Source organism: Alligator sinensis, unplaced genomic scaffold, assembly GCF_000455745.1.
Source record: "Alligator sinensis unplaced genomic scaffold, ASM45574v1 scaffold1445_1, whole genome shotgun sequence".
NCBI lineage: Eukaryota > Metazoa > Chordata > Crocodylia > Alligatoridae > Alligator > Alligator sinensis.
Genome location: NW_005842985.1, coordinates 320,353 through 336,136, shown reverse-complemented (window position 1 = coordinate 336,136; position 15,784 = coordinate 320,353). Strand labels below are relative to the sequence as shown.

Here is a 15,784-nt window from a genome sequence, read left to right as displayed (position 1 = left end):
GGCTGCAGCGACTGGCCAGCACTTACAGCGGGGGCACTGGTGCTCCTGCCTAACCCCCCTGCCCATCACCTAAGCAGCGATACTCTCTTAAAAGTGAAAGGTACACCGGTGCTCTCAGGGAGTGCACGTTCACCCCCATGCACCCCCTACGTGTTGTCACTGCTCATAGCAACCATCTTTTCTGGTCAGTTCCATCACAGATGAATTTGAACATTATGACACCATAATTCTTTTTAGTATTTTCAAACAAACAAAACATTTCAGTGTTCCTTTACCTGCACAGTACTGTTTATAGCATTCGGTAAGTTTGCAAGTGTTTTCAAGGCTTTTTTGAACAAAGGAATGTTTAAACTGAGGGACAAAGCACAGCAGATATGAATACTAGGTGTCAAAATGCAAAGTGCAGAGGGACCTCAAGATAGACTAAACAAGTGCAGTACTTCACAGCTAGAAGTTCAGCTCTTCTCCCCACTACAACCTCTCCATACCACCCAATAGGTCTTGGCTGGTACTAGTCTTCAAAGAACTCCATCCAAATATATTTTTATGATTAAAAGAAGGATTACAGCTTCTAAACAATCAGTTAACTTGCTCCTATCACAATGTTTTCCATTAGCTCAGGTGGAGATCTAACCAGCATGGAAACGCCACTTCAAGGAAATGTTTAACTTTTGAGATTAGTGGGATTTGATACTCACGGTTTTCCTCCTGGGATGCCTGTCAGACTGGGAGGGATGCCTGGGACTCGCATGTGATGATGTGGATCAAAACCAACCTGCAGTTTTCCCCAAGCAAAACAAAAAAAAAAAAGGAGGGGGGAGGATATATTAAGCATGGAAATAAACAAAAAAAGGTAGTTCCATGGCCTTCCTCCAAAACTAGAGATAGGCTGGACTACATTCAGCCCTGCATGTCTTTATTTTAGCTCACTCTTCCTGAACTCTAAATACAACTTTGTTTTCTGAGGCAGGAACTTACCACTGGAGACCTCCCGTAAGCTGCTGCTGCTGCTGCCGCTGCAGCTGCTGCACTCATTTGAGGGGAAATGTTATGTAGACCAGCATACGCAGCTCCTGGACTGGTTAGTTCACCATTCATGCCGGCGTGTGGCACAATTCCAAATGGACCAGGGTAAGGACATGGTACTGCCATGGGGGTCCTTAAGCCTGAAGCTACGGAGGGAAAGAAAAAGAGAGCTAACAAACCAAAAAGAGAGAGAAAAGAAAAAGAAAAAACAATTCAACAAGAAGTCTGGGGAGCAGTAAAACATTGCTTAGTTTAAACACTGGAAAACCAACTCAGGGTTCTGCATAAGCAGGTATATAAAATGTTTGTGAAGTTCTTCACTTAAAAGGATGCTCACCTCCTCTTGGAAAAGAACAACGCAAATAAAAATCAAAGACACAGGGGCCACATCTACACGAAACACTGATTGTGCAGTAGCAAAAAAATACTGCGCAGTAGTACATCACAGCACAGACAGTGCTAAAATACTACTGTGCAGTATTATTAGGCTACTGTGCAGTAGTGTCACCTAAAGGATGTTTGCCAGTGCATTTATTTAGTACTTGCTAGTACAAGTACTAAATAAATGCACAGTAACAACTGAGCAGTAGCATCTTGTGTAGACATGCCCATGGTGTAGTTTTATAAAGCTCTGAAAAAAATAGATCCAATTGTTACTTACCCAATGGGTCGACTCCTGGGGGTTTTCCAGGCACTGGCCTCAATCCAGGAGTAGAATTGCTGCCTGGAGTTGGAGCATCAGTCCGTGGAGTTGGGGTATTTGATTTAGACACAGGAGTAGTGGATTTCTCATTCTAATTATAAAGGAAGACAGTGAAAGGCAGTTATTTATTTTACTTTCAGGCTTCTTAATTAGCAGCTGTAGATACCGTAGATGAAAATCAGGATGTGGTTTGATTTGTGGAAGCTAATTTTAATAGTAGTCACTGGCAATGCTGAGCAGCAGGCGTGGCTAATTAAAAGGAAAGGAAGACTTCAGGAATCACCATAAGAATTCACAGCTCTTGCCTGTTAGGACCCCAATATGATTCCTGATAAGATCCATAACTGAAAATCACTAACATATTTGACCATAATATTACGATATCATGAAATTTGTTGGTGGTCTGTCTGCTCCTAGTGGACATGTCCACATCACAACTAAATCAGGGTTACTGGCAGTTTCACTGACAGGCCAAAAAGGAGACTGTAATAAATCAACTTGTCCCCAGAGACGATCCCTGTCAAACAGAGTTGAGGAATAATGGCTGGGGTACCATGAGGAATTCTGCATTTCTTGCCACGTTGAGGCCTGCCTATCCAATGGACAAACAGTTAACTCCTCTATTAAATCACGTCTTTCTCTCCCATACACACCTTTCCTCAGTCCTGAATTTACTTTTGAGAATTTTAAAAAAATGTAAAAATTGCAAGTGCCCTAACATGCAAAGAATTAAGAGAGGAATTACAACACAGCTCAGAACCATGATTAACTGTAGTCACAAAAGAGAAAGAAGAACACCACTGACTTGCAAGCAGCCTTTTTTTGCATTGTGATCTGTGATGCAAGTCAGGGATGACTGTTGTAAGTGGCAGATTACTTAATTCATAGATAATGAAAATTACTGTAGTTGTATATGGCCTGGTAATTCAAACAAACCTAACAACCAAATTGCATTCAAACAGGAAACTGAATTTACTATAAACCATAGCACAAAATAAATAAATAACTATAAACTTCAAGCAAACTGTGTGTACTCTTATTTATCCATAGAATTATTCGTCTCTCTCCTCCCCCACATGAACATCTATCACAGTGTAGACACATGCATCATCTATCTAAACTGGCAGTCAAATAAAGCCTTTCTATCCCAAAGAAGGGCTTTGGATTTTTCACCATATTTTTATTCAGCCCAGCACACTTTCATTTAAAGGTGCAATGAGATCTGATCCCCGATCCCAACAATCTCACATCCTGCCATACCACCGGGCTAGTGCAAAGGAAGTTCATGCTCATGATCCTGGGCTCCCTTTGCATAAGCAAGTTTAAAACTGGGTGCCCACAAGTCTAGAGCTGGGGTCAACTGCCAGCTGACCCACTGGGAGCAGGTTCATGAGCCCAGTACAGTCCCTGACTGGATCTAACAATCAGACAAACAACATACAACACAGAACATTTTTATACCTGGTTTGCCATTTTCTGGAACCTTAAATTGGGTGCACATGTAGTATTCTTGCCATTCATGCCATGATTAACACATCAATCATGGCATAAACATAATGTGTAGAAGGGCCTAAGGGATTTTTAAAAAGTAGTAGCATGTCTCCTTGTGTCTTACTGGTTGGATGAATGTGCAAAGCAGTGTATCATCACAGCTCAGAAGCATTTCAAACCACTTACAAGGCTAAGTTCTTTGGATTTGGAGGAAGGAGTACTGCTGGAAGATGCAATAGAAGCTGGGCTAATTGGTGCATCTTTCTTGAGCAGTCGGGTCTTGTCCAAGCCATTCTCTCTTGGAGAATGTGCTGGGCTGCCTCGTGGAGAAGAAGGATCCTAAAAGTGAAGAATATGGTTTAATATAATGTCCTATTAGTGGCACATAGCACCTGGCTACAGCAATTCAGACTTTTGGAGAAGGGCTCTTATTACTGGTACATGTCACATGAACACTTAACAATTAGTTAATACAGTTTTAAAATCTAGATGAATAGTGAAATAAAATTTTCTGTTCTTTACAGTTAAAACTGGAGGTCATTAAACAACTGCTACACGAAAATGACACCACCGCTTAGGATATAAAAATAGCAGAGGATTTTATTTCTCATTTTGCAGGTGGGAAACTGAGGCACATGAGGTTAATTTTCCTGTTTGGTGTCAGACAGTATGCAAGTCTCAGGACAGAAAAAGAACACAGTACTGATGACAATCAGTGCTGCTCAATGGTAGGCTGTACTGCCTTAAGAGGACTGAGATAGACTGCTTAACTGCAAAAACAGTACAGAAAACCTCTTTTGAAAAAAGAAGTTAGAGTCAAAGGTTTTTTTTGTATTAGAAAGATACAAAAAAGACCAGATTGACCTGTTCTATGGATAAAAGGCAGAATTTCAGTCATGCAGTTAACAGACACAGACTGAAGACAGACACCCAGTTACTGTAATGTACAGAAAGTGATGTACCATACCTCATTGGAGACGTCAACCACCAAATTGTCATCACTCTTTTCACCATCGCTGTCCTGAAATGACACAGTGAAATTCTTAAAAAGATATTCAAAACATATTTCTCGCTTTCATAAAAGCAATAATATCTATTCAAATATAAAGCAACACATAGCTATTTTATACATCCGGTTTCTCTGGTTTGAGTTAAGTCAATAATTAAAAATTACAAGGCCTCTTTTTTATACAGTGCTTTTCACCGGTAGAGCTCAAATTGCTTTGTGTATAAATTAAACTCACATCATAGCCAGAAAAATGGAGGCAGAAAGTGGGGAATGCATTTGTCCTACATCACTCAACAGGCAGAGGCAGAGCAAGGAAAGAACCCAAATCTCCGAAGTCTGGTGTTCTAGCTAATCTATCACATTATCTCCTAGATGCTCTACCTTTTTACAGGACAAAAGACTGACTGGTGCCGAACCTCTATAACTTCCACTTAGCTTAGCTGAAACCATAACTGCTCAGTATCTGCTTGGATTTTGCTCAGAGATTTAAAACATATTCAACAGGATTGGGTTACTGAAATTGTAGAAACAACTTAGACTAGCAATTCAGTGGAGAAAATTTCACTCACATAACGAGTTGCTATTTCTTTCTCTTCTGTTTTCTGCTTTTTACTCTCTGAAGAGTAATCTGTTGAGTTTCTGTGCTTCTCTGCTGTTCTGAAACTGGCTGATGGAGACACAGAAGAGCTCTGAAATGAGACAGGAGAGGAAAAAAAATATAACCGTACACTTAATGCTGCCTAATTTTCTGGTATCACATGTTGTTTATTATATTATTACCATTAAAGACCACCTAAATCAGGTGTTAGTGGTAGTACTGATGATTTTGAGGACTTCTAATGGATAACAGTTTGGGCTTTAAGCAATGCTAGGTAACTAGTAATGACACTGAAATCATTGCTAGACACCTTTCTATAATTCATTAGTGGAGCACTAAAGAGTTGAGAGCCAAAGTGATACTGTGATGGATTTGGAGCTGGCATACATACATAAATAATATAAGAAATAATATATAACTGAGGTTAATTCAATAAAGAGCTGTCAAAAACAAGAAGAAAGGGAAAAATGGCTGAGGATAAGCTACCCCTAAGCAAACTTTTGAAAGAATGTGTCAGTATCAGAAGGGTTAGGATCTGGAACATATTTCCAATAGGAGTTGCAAAAAAACCTGGCTACACATAAGATGGCGCTCAGTACTCTTTTAAAGGGATTACGTGACATGGTTGCCTGTGATAACAGGGGATGGCATTTGATGCCCCAGGAGATTCCTTCCAGTTCTATGTTCCTGTGAGAGCCATTAAGGAACAATGCCAGACCCATTAGTCTTGATGATTTTTCAGCCAACATCACCCAATCTAGAAGACTTTTTTGACCAAAAGGATCAAAGTTTGAGAACACAGGTGAATGAAAGAACTGAATCTGGGTTTAAAAATAATCTTTATGCAAAAGATGTAGTTGTTTGAGGTAATATGAACTCAGGGTGCTTGAAAAAGTTCATAGGATCACAGAATCATAGAAAAATCAGGGTTGGAAGAGATATTAGGAGGTCATCTAGTCCAACCCCATGCTCAAAGCAGGACCAGCCCCAAGTAGATCATTCCAGTCACAAATTAAGAAAAGACTTATAGGCAATACAGGTATGTAGACTGCTTAGCAATTTAAAATCTGTTTTGCTCTTGAGATCTGTTCTTGCTAAAAGACAGACAATATTTTTCTTTTTAAGATGGATGCATGATCACCGTTTATCACAGACTTCCATGGTAAAGAACCACAAATGTCCCACATTAACCATGTGTGTCAATGGTCCAGCTTATCACGGGTAAATCATGGATGCAGATGTCCTGGACATTGAGCAAAACTGAAATTTCATCTTGGGGTAGGAAAAGCAGAAGGTTCAACAGCCACAGGGGTACACTCAGCAAGACAAGAAAGGGGAGAAAGGTCAACTATAAGTATGCTATAACTATGACAGCCCTCTATTACATGATAAAGAATACAGCCATGGTTCCTTATTTAAGTAAGAGGAGAGGGGGGGAAGGGGAGATGGAAGGACGTGAAATAGAAAATAAAACCATTTGTACTATATGTATTAAATGACTATATATCTATTCAGTTGCTGGGAACCGGAAATGGAAAGCATTCACTCAGACTATTTCCAGAACTTAGTTGAGAAAGTCTGTATCCTGACATACAAACACACAAGTACACAAAACACAGGCATGCTGACTCATTTCCAATGGGCTTAATATTTCAGGTGCTGAGCTCTCTGACCCTGGTCCAGCAGAAATTATGTATGAGCTTAACTTTATCTCCCATTGAAGTCAGTGTTTAAATGTTCAGAATTAAGCTTGTGCTTACATATATGTTACAAAACTAAAGCGGATAGAAACAAGAAAGAAAGTAGGTGCTGTCTCAACAGAAACGCTGTTGATCTATTTCTATCTGACTACAGCAAAATCCTTGCTATCCGGCACGAGTGGGGAATAGGGGGTGCCGGGTATCTAAAAATGCTGATTACCTGAGGCCATCGAGTTTTGGCCACACGTGGAGTGAGGGGGGGGCAGCAACCGCACATGAAGCAACTACAGAGCAGGGTGGTAGGTGGCAGCAGTGGCCACCGCATGCAAGTTTCCCCCGCTCCCCGTGTCTAGCCGCCCAGCCAGAAATTCTGGTTAATACAGACTGTTCTGGTTACTCAAATGCTGGATAAGAGGGATTTTACTGTAGTCTAGTTTCAAAAGGAATAACAAAATATCCAAGTGATTTTACAAGGAAATAGGTTTTACTGGACGCTAAGATCTAGGTGTTTATACTGCCTGACATATGCCCAGACATATGCGTTTTGTTTTGTTTTCCTTTTAATTTCACACACGCTGTTATGAAATATCACAGCCACCACACTTGTTTTTAAGTGCCCACCTCTCAAACTGATAGATATTTATCTTCAATCGTAAAAACCAGAATGCAAAACAAGAAATCAAAATTCACGTTTAAGAACATATCTTCTTTCTCTTTCTTTACTTCAAATTGTTTCTAGACCGCTAACTTTTAGAAAGGATCAGGGGATACCTAACCACAGAATTAAACTGCAGCTGCCCTTGCTGAACATGAGAATGTTTTCTTATGCTTGAATATTCCAGTCCTAGTCTCCATTACTGTTACCTGAATTTTCCCCAAGATGCTAACTCTGATTCAGCTCACCAAGTCATGGTAGACCTAGTCAAAAGCAGATGCTAGCAGCCATTGACACTTTAAGAACTGTGCCATATTGACCTATCTTGTTGAAGTTGAACTTTGGGCCATTATGTTCTCCTGTACGCTGAGTTGCCTGGAGAACTATTTCCTACAGTGCAATGTGGATTTCTCTCTGACTAGAGTCTTATAGGAGTCATGCAACTCTGAGATATTACAGAAGATGTAGTCAAGTCCAGGAGAATGGCCCATATGGACAACAGGTATCAGGATCCCAGATTATAACTCCCCACAGAGGAAATGTGCTGTAATGGAGAAAATGTAATTTCATTTTGAATGGACCCAAAATGAAACATGACAACCTCAGCACATTGAAAGGGAACATTTTCATCTTGGGAATGTCAAACTATTTAATTCAATCAATATAAAGTATTTTTTGATGTTCAAATTGATTTTTCAAAAATGTTTTGGAAAAAAAAATAATCAGAATTTCAATTTTTTTCATCTTGACCCGACATGAAGACTAAATGTTAGAACGTGGGGATTTTCTGCAAAACTTAAATTCCCCAAATTTCCTTAACTCAAACCAGCCCACTTCAATAAAAGCTGCAAGTCTCTTATTAAAGCAGGAACAGGGCAAAAATATGTAGACTTCATTAAGAGCTAGCACCATTTTTTCATATTCCAGTACTTCTTTAAAATATTAAGGCCCTAAATCATGATAGCACACAAGCACATTCTTAACTTGAAGTACAGATGCTGACTTCCACTGATTTCACAAGGATTTATGCAAAGATAGGAGCTTTCCTATAAAGTGATCCTTACTTCAACTGAAGCCTTTATCAAGATATTTATAAATATCTGGATGAAACTTAAAGAAAAAGAAGGAAAAAAAAAGGAGGAAAAGCCTATGAAAATCTGACAATTTTGACCACGTGCAATTATTTATATATTTACAATATTGAATGAGAGTGGAAATCTGAACACAAAGCAAATGTTGCATATGACCAATAGCCATTTCATCATTATGAAAGAGGTAAACAAATGTCTGCCCTTCACAAACACTGCTGAAAATGGGTCAAATATTTTAGATTTTAAAAAAGCAGACAATTCCAATTAAATATTTCACTGTAAAGTGTATTTAATTGCAATTGCAATTACTATACTTCTGCAAGGCAGCTTTAAACGCTCTAGACATACAACACATTAAGACACTGGGGCCCAGTCCACATGACTGTGGACATTTGGTTCCCTGGGGTCAACTACTCATCCCAGGGGGAACACCTGTGCCATGCACCCTCTGGTGCATGGCAGGTTACCCCGGCTGGGGTAGGAGACGCTGGGGCTAGCACTAGATTGGCCCCAGCAGTCTTACCTGGGGTCCTGGGGGACTCCTGGGGCTCCAGGAGAGGCAATCCTGCCACTCAGAGCCTGGCTGGCAGCTGGAATGTGGCTCTGGCCAGCCAGACTCCAGTTCTGAGCTGTGCACATTGCCACTACGTGCACCACTGCGCTTTATTTTTGCGTGGTGTTTTTTTATCCCTGGATATCCAAGGGTCAACTTCCCCCCCACCCTCTGCCCCCCGATAGCTCCCTTGCAGCACAGAGAATAGCTGAATGTGCAGTATGTGGTACTCCCAAGACATATCTGTGGTGTTGCATACTGTACAGTCGTGCTCGTCTGAACGTGGCCCGAGATGCTAGTGGTCATATGAATTCCCTAAAACAGAGAAAAGCCAACTAAAACTGCAATATTTAAGAGAGCTGATGGCTTGGAAAATGTATTTACTTACCATTACTATACAGCATACCCTTATGGAAAAGAATATGAATATTAAGAGTACCCCTATTACATTTATACTCATTTCCTAAATTGAGAGGAGGCAGCTTATAATGTAAATTCATTCATTATTGCCCAAATTCTCCATATAGGAAATAATTGGCTTTAAAAAGAAGAAAAATAATCAGCAGCAAGTTATAATAGGAATGTTGTCTAAAGAATTAAAGTAAACTACCGCACTTAAATTAAGTAGAAATATTTATTTTCATAAATTTGAAACCATGTGGTTCCATTTTTCTCAATCTGGTTAGCCTTGGTGCTAAATATATTTTAATCTTTGATTTTGCTCCTTAATAAAGTTATAAATTAGAACTCCCTACTATGATTATGAAGCAGTAAATTATCACTAGCATTTAAAGGATGATCACCACATTGGGGCAACACATCTTGCTGAATGGTGTAATTACTTCAGAGTCAAATCAGACCTTGTGCCAACATGGAAATTAAGCCATGGAACTTTTTGGATGTTGGTGGTAAGTAGATTAGCAATACCACAGAAAAAGAAGCAATATTACAATAGAGACAAAAGTATACCACCACCAAGTATATTTGCTGCTTCATGAAAAATCCAGATGTTTAAATGCTATTAGACTTTATATAACATGAGACACTTGTTTTTAATGACAAAAACCTGGGCATCCATCACACAAATGCATTTCCTTTACATTGTTCACATCACAAGACTAAAATCTTCAAAAACATGGTGAGTAGAAAAGTCTATGTGGTCAGCCAACTTTCCAGATTAGTTACAGGTGACTTTGTCTATAGCCATTTCTTTCCCAATGTTTTATTTTAATGTAAAAAAAAAAAATCTGTTATTAAAATGACGACTAGGTTATATTTCCTTCTAAGAAATTCAGAAACAGTTTTATAAACTGAGGGTAACATTAAAGGCAATATTGCAAAAATGCCACGTTTCCCAGCCCAGCCTACTCATTGACCAGGTACACCCTGATGAGGGATGGGAATGAGAAACTGAATTACAGTTCATACACCCATCAATTAAAACAAACCAACAAACAAAAACACTAGCAAAACTGTCAAATTGCCTGCAAGGTTGGAGGAATATAATTTTGCAAGACTACTTTAAGGCTGTTCTAGCTAGTGAAGTTGGGATAAAATCAGGAATATACGGTTACAAGTTAGTTTCAATTCTGTTTTTGGATACAATATGAAGGAGAGGAAATAAAAAGGAACTGAAACTGGGAATGTGAACAGATGAGATTTTGGTAGGCAAAATGAAATCCCCAATCTGGAACCTGGCTAATATAACAAGGCTAATATGACTGCTGCAAAAAACCCGTCAGGCTGCCTCTTTTCTATCTTTGAGAACTCATTACTACAGTACAGTCTGCCTTTCTTACCTTTGGCATTACTTCACCCGTTTTCCCCCGTCATTCTTCCCCTCCCCTCCCTTCTCTACCCATCATTTTCCTAATTTCCACCTATTTACGTTCTCACTGACCTCCTGTTACACTTTTGGCTCCTTTCATTCCTTGGAGATCTCAGAACACTAGCAGAGTCTCCGCATGTCTGAAGAAGGGTATTTGTGCCCAAAACATTGCAAAGAACTTTATTGCAACTACTCTAGTGGTCTAATAAAAGATATCACATCTACCCAAAGAAGCTTGCCTGCCTATGTCCTTAGGCTAACACCGTTACAACCAAAACTCCTGCATCAGATCTTTAGTTATGACAGGTTGTTTGGACCTGCACTGGATTTGACTGTACTAGCAGATCACCTAAGATGTCGTTCTATACTTGATGTTCTTAGGGGAAAATGAGGGTTTCATTTGGACCAGTTGTTGAGCAAGATTTTAAAGTTAGGCTCCACAAGTAAAAGTAACCTAACTTTCCTCGCATGGAGTCACAGTTATTTCTCTAAACATTTCTAAGCAGCAACTTTTGAGAGGTTGCATATTGTCTGTCTGGTACATACTGTACTGCTAAAAAACTCTTCAGAACTCTGGAACAGGTGCCGACATACTAAAATTGCCCCTTCTACAAAATAATGCAACTATCATGGATTGTGCAGCAAAAGAACTAAAGCCTCAATTCACAATGGTATGTAAGCACCTACCTCTCAGAGTTCAATCTATGAGGGCAAGATATAGATTACTGATCATAAGAGATTTTATCACGGGCTGTAGATCTAGATCCAACATGAGAACAGTTGTTATAACCACAGGCATATATATCTAAATGACATAATAAGGCCATAAAATGGAAAGGCATGTGCCACTTCAATCACTTTATTTACTAGCAGGTTGGTTTAGATTTGAATAAGAACAATGCCCGATTTGTCGTCCCATTACCGAGCTGGCTATATCCACCATGTCCCCATGCATAAACTCCACCATCTTCAGTGCTAAGTACAACATGTAATCCATTTCCATAACAGAGGCTGCTAGCCTTCTTCCTACATAAGACAATTTCTTTGGTACTATTGTGCTCTGATTATCTTCATTCCCAAAAACAATTACAAGAGTTTAGTCCAAAAATAAACATCTCATCATTATGGAGCATGTATAAAACTGCATTGGCCAATGTGTCAAATGCTTTCAGATGCTATTTCTTGAGGTGCCAGTAAGGTAAATATTGTACATTTGCCAACATCTGCTGTAACAGTGTTGAGTTTCAGTTAATTTCAATAAACAAGCTGACATTTCTGCTGGAAATAGGCAAGGATAATCAGGTCCCACTAGCCCCCATAGTAGCCATTGCTCCCAAGAACCAGGTTACAAGTGGCAAAAGGGTGTATAGACCAACAGTTGCTACTGATCATAAGATGGTGGAAGGGAGCCCAGGGAATTTGTCATGCAACGCCAGAATCCTTGTACTGATTTTCCATTATTGACTGCAATTTTGGCAGTTAGAGAACTTTAAGATTCTGACTACAGGTGGCAAACACCTACATGTAACTGCAGTTGTGTGTCTTTTAGAGGCATCAGATACCTAGAAGTACCTCTGGCATCTGTACAATTTTTTTTAAAATCCAAGTCTATGTAGTGATTTTGTAAGAGATCCTGAGTCCAGCAGCCAGTACACAAAAAAACTCCATCAAAGTACACAATTTAGCTGTCAGACTTTGCTCTGCTCTTTGATTAAAACATCAATGCTATTTTAATGGCTGCCTTTGAGGAAGCTGGAATAGGGTAGCTACTTACCAAAATTAAGTGATTCAGCATTATGTTTTGGCAGGCTGTATCTTAATGGCCAGCATCCTCATATTAGTAACTATTAAAATTTAAAGGTAAAGAAGGTCTTTTCACACTGCTGTTTCCTCCAATAAGCTCTTTTAATCTACTAGAGAGACTAAGCATTTTGCCACCAACCACCACTGAGTTTATTCACATACAACAACTGAATGAGACAGGTGCTAACATACTGAATGAGACAAGGGAAAATGCTCTTTGGTGAAGTGGAGGTTTTTAGTTTCTAGTTTAGCAAAAAGTATCATGTTTTCCATTTTCTGTTTGTGTAGAAAAGGTTTATTCTGGGTAAATACACTGCCCAGGTGAGGTAGGTATACTAAATACACAAGTGTAAGTACAGTAAGGCCTAGCATTTTGACAAATAAATGTAATTTAAGAGATCACACCCAAAACACTGGACAATCAGGATATACCATTTGTACAGAAGTCAAGTATCTGGGGTCCATTGTGCAAGAAAGCAGAGAGAGAGATGAGGAAATTAGAAGCAGAATAAACAAGTCATGGATGAAGCAGGGCAAAAATGAGTCAAGCAGTTTGTGATGGGAAAATGCTACAAGACAGTAAGGCCAATGCTATTGCATAGATAAGAGTGCTGGGAAATAAAGAAACCAGAGCTGAGAAGTGGGGAAATAAAATAGTTGCCCATGATGAGAATGATGGAGAATGAGGTTGCAGAAATGGATCTGTGGAGTAAATAAGAAATATCATGTAAGACAGGGATGTCAAAGTCATCTGGCTGGATGAGTGGTGTGGGGCTGTCCCTGGAGGCCAAACCAGGCCCACAGACTCCAATCCCACATTCTGGATCCAGCAGCAACCACTCTACATGGCAGCCACTCCATGGAAGGCACTGCATATAGTGCTGGTCCAGGGCCCTGCACATAGAGCCAGTCCTGCCCATGCTACGTGTAGGCTGTAAGTCAACTCCAGACCCTGGGGCAGCACTGCAGGCCAGATCTTTGACCACCCTGAAGTAGTAAGTGCAAAGGTACAGTAACATGTGAAAGTGATGGAAACATGGGAAAAATAGAGTGAGAGTTTTTTGGTAAGTAGCCAGAAGGCCTGAAGAGTACAAGGGAATTAAAATTCACACTATGAAAGTAAGGAACAGGAGAAAGAGAAGGCAACTTCCCAAAACAACATGGCCCAAGCACAAGCAGTTCCTGGGAACTTGCAGTGTTTTGTAACAGATGGCAAAGGACAGCAGCTTATGGGAGTATGAGCACTTTAAAAGCAACTCAACCCAGTTGCTTGAAAAAGAGATATCAAAGAATCAGAGAAGCAGAGCTGAAAGGGACCTCCAGAGATCATCTAGTCCAAACCCCTGCCTAAGGCAGGATCATCCCTAGCTCACACCATGCTATACAAATTAAATCACTGTCTAACCTCCTAGCAAAACTACACAGTACACCCAGACACAACATAAAACACCACCCTAATTTGACACAGGTAAAGCAGGGGGACCACAGTGGCCAGCTTCCTGCTGCTGCAAAGGTTGTTCAAATATGCTCAAGGGAAACTGGGAAGAGGGCCACACCTCTTGCTACAGAGGAAGGAAAAACCTGTCCATACCAGTCTGACCATGGCAGATTGGTCCATTGCTTCCTGACCTCAAATACGGTTACTGATCTGACCTTGAGTGAAAAGGCAAGACCTTCTAGCCACGAACCTCCAGCTTCAAGTCCCAGGAGAGGCACTGACCCACCCCAGTCAAAATCCCCAGCTTTGCTTGTACTCAACACTCAATACCCCTGAGGAAAGCTTAAAAATGCCTTGACATACGTAGCAGAAAGCAGAAATGGAGAGGAAGAAGTAAGTAAGAAACATCATGTAAGACAGAGATGTCAAAGTCCAGAAGCATTGGAAATATCCGTGGTAGAACATAGGCAAAGCACAGCAAGGCCTATATCATCTTTGACCAGTGGCTGCCCAAACTCTTGAAAGCCTCCAGTGACGGAGTGTCCAACACTTTGCTAGGCAGTTCATTCCACCCAACCAGGTGTCCCCTTTTGTATTTGTGTTTAACTGTTCTTCCCAAGGTGTAGCACCTTGCGTTTTCTGTACGTGAAGGATATACTTGGAAGGAGAAAAACACCACGTCTACTCTGTAAAAGCATCAGCTTGTGCCACTATCCATGCAGTTACTCAGCAAGGCTAATTGGACTAATACAACTTACAGTATTTTCAGTGCAGAGCTAGCTATTGCACGTGGCACTGTCCGGAACCATGGAGACCAGGGGTGTTAAACTTGCCCCTGACATGGGGCGCTCCTCCTAGGCTGAATTTAGAGTGCCAACAGTTTGAAGAGCAGCGGGTCCAACAGTGGCTGCTGTGGATCTAGTGGAGGCAGCAGCAGGCCAAGTGGCCATAAGGCAAGCAGGCACATCCCTTGCTTGCCCCCTACTGCCCCTGGCCACTTCCACTAGGACCAAATTCTGCAGCAGTTGCACCCCCAACTTCCAGATACAGGCAACCCCCACTTAGCACTCTTAATTGGTTCCTGAAAAAATAAGTGTTAAGGGAAACTAGCGTTAAGCAACACTGAAAGTATTTGATGACCCAAGATGGCAAGTGTTTTTAATTACCCAAGATGGCGAATGTGAGCATTATAATGAAACTTGCTGAGTGCCAGGTGAAATCAGGTAGCAATTTAAAATGAGTGTTATAGAGAAATAGCGCTAAGTGAAACAGCATTAAGTGGGGGTTGCCTGGTACAATGGCTATAAGACCAAATCTCAAAGGGCTGTATGTTTGACACCCTTGATGTAGGCCAGTACCAAGCTCTGTTTTCCCCTATATTTACACTGGGCTGAGCAATGTTACACAAGGCCGCTGCTTCAGGAATTTCAAGAAGTAACGTATAGTTTCTCATATTCCTAGTGTGCCAATCACTGAGCGGAATATAGCCAGTATACAAAATAACGATTAGACAGAAGGCAGTGTAAGCATCTTATAAAAACATAAATGCCCCATACCAGTACCAGTGGAAACATCAGTGCACTGTGTACTTGCCATAAGTAATACTTTAAATTACTTCCATGAATATAATGACTCGTACTGCAACAAGGGAGGAAAAAAATGCAGACAGATCATGCACAAGGGTTGTCCAATTTCTCTAAAAATCCTATAATCTCCAGCTCCCGTGAACTAACTCACTTAGATAGCTGACCTTGCCTGGGTAGAAAGAAGCGATAATTAAATAAAATCAGTATTAGAAATAATGACAAGATTTTCAGACCAAAAGCCTTGCCACATGGTAAAGCTGGCATCTCTTGAAGCATGGGTGAATATGGCAGTTTCGTAGCATA

At 40.4% G+C, this 15,784-nt stretch overlaps 1 protein-coding gene across 1 annotated transcript in view; it reads right to left on the bottom strand.

Annotated features, from left to right (window-relative positions):
• Positions 1-15,784, bottom strand: part of LOC102385476 (transducin-like enhancer protein 4) — a 175,773-nt gene that overhangs the window by 14,276 nt on the left and 145,713 nt on the right. Inside the window, exons 12-17 of the mRNA XM_025192948.1 lie at positions 4,799-4,918; positions 4,188-4,241; positions 3,407-3,559; positions 1,688-1,820; positions 979-1,172; positions 699-775 (exon numbers count right to left, since the gene is read on the bottom strand). Of these exons, the coding sequence (XP_025048733.1) occupies positions 699-775; positions 979-1,172; positions 1,688-1,820; positions 3,407-3,559; positions 4,188-4,241; positions 4,799-4,918 (731 nt within the window). The remainder of the gene's footprint in view (positions 1-698; positions 776-978; positions 1,173-1,687; positions 1,821-3,406; positions 3,560-4,187; positions 4,242-4,798; positions 4,919-15,784) is intronic.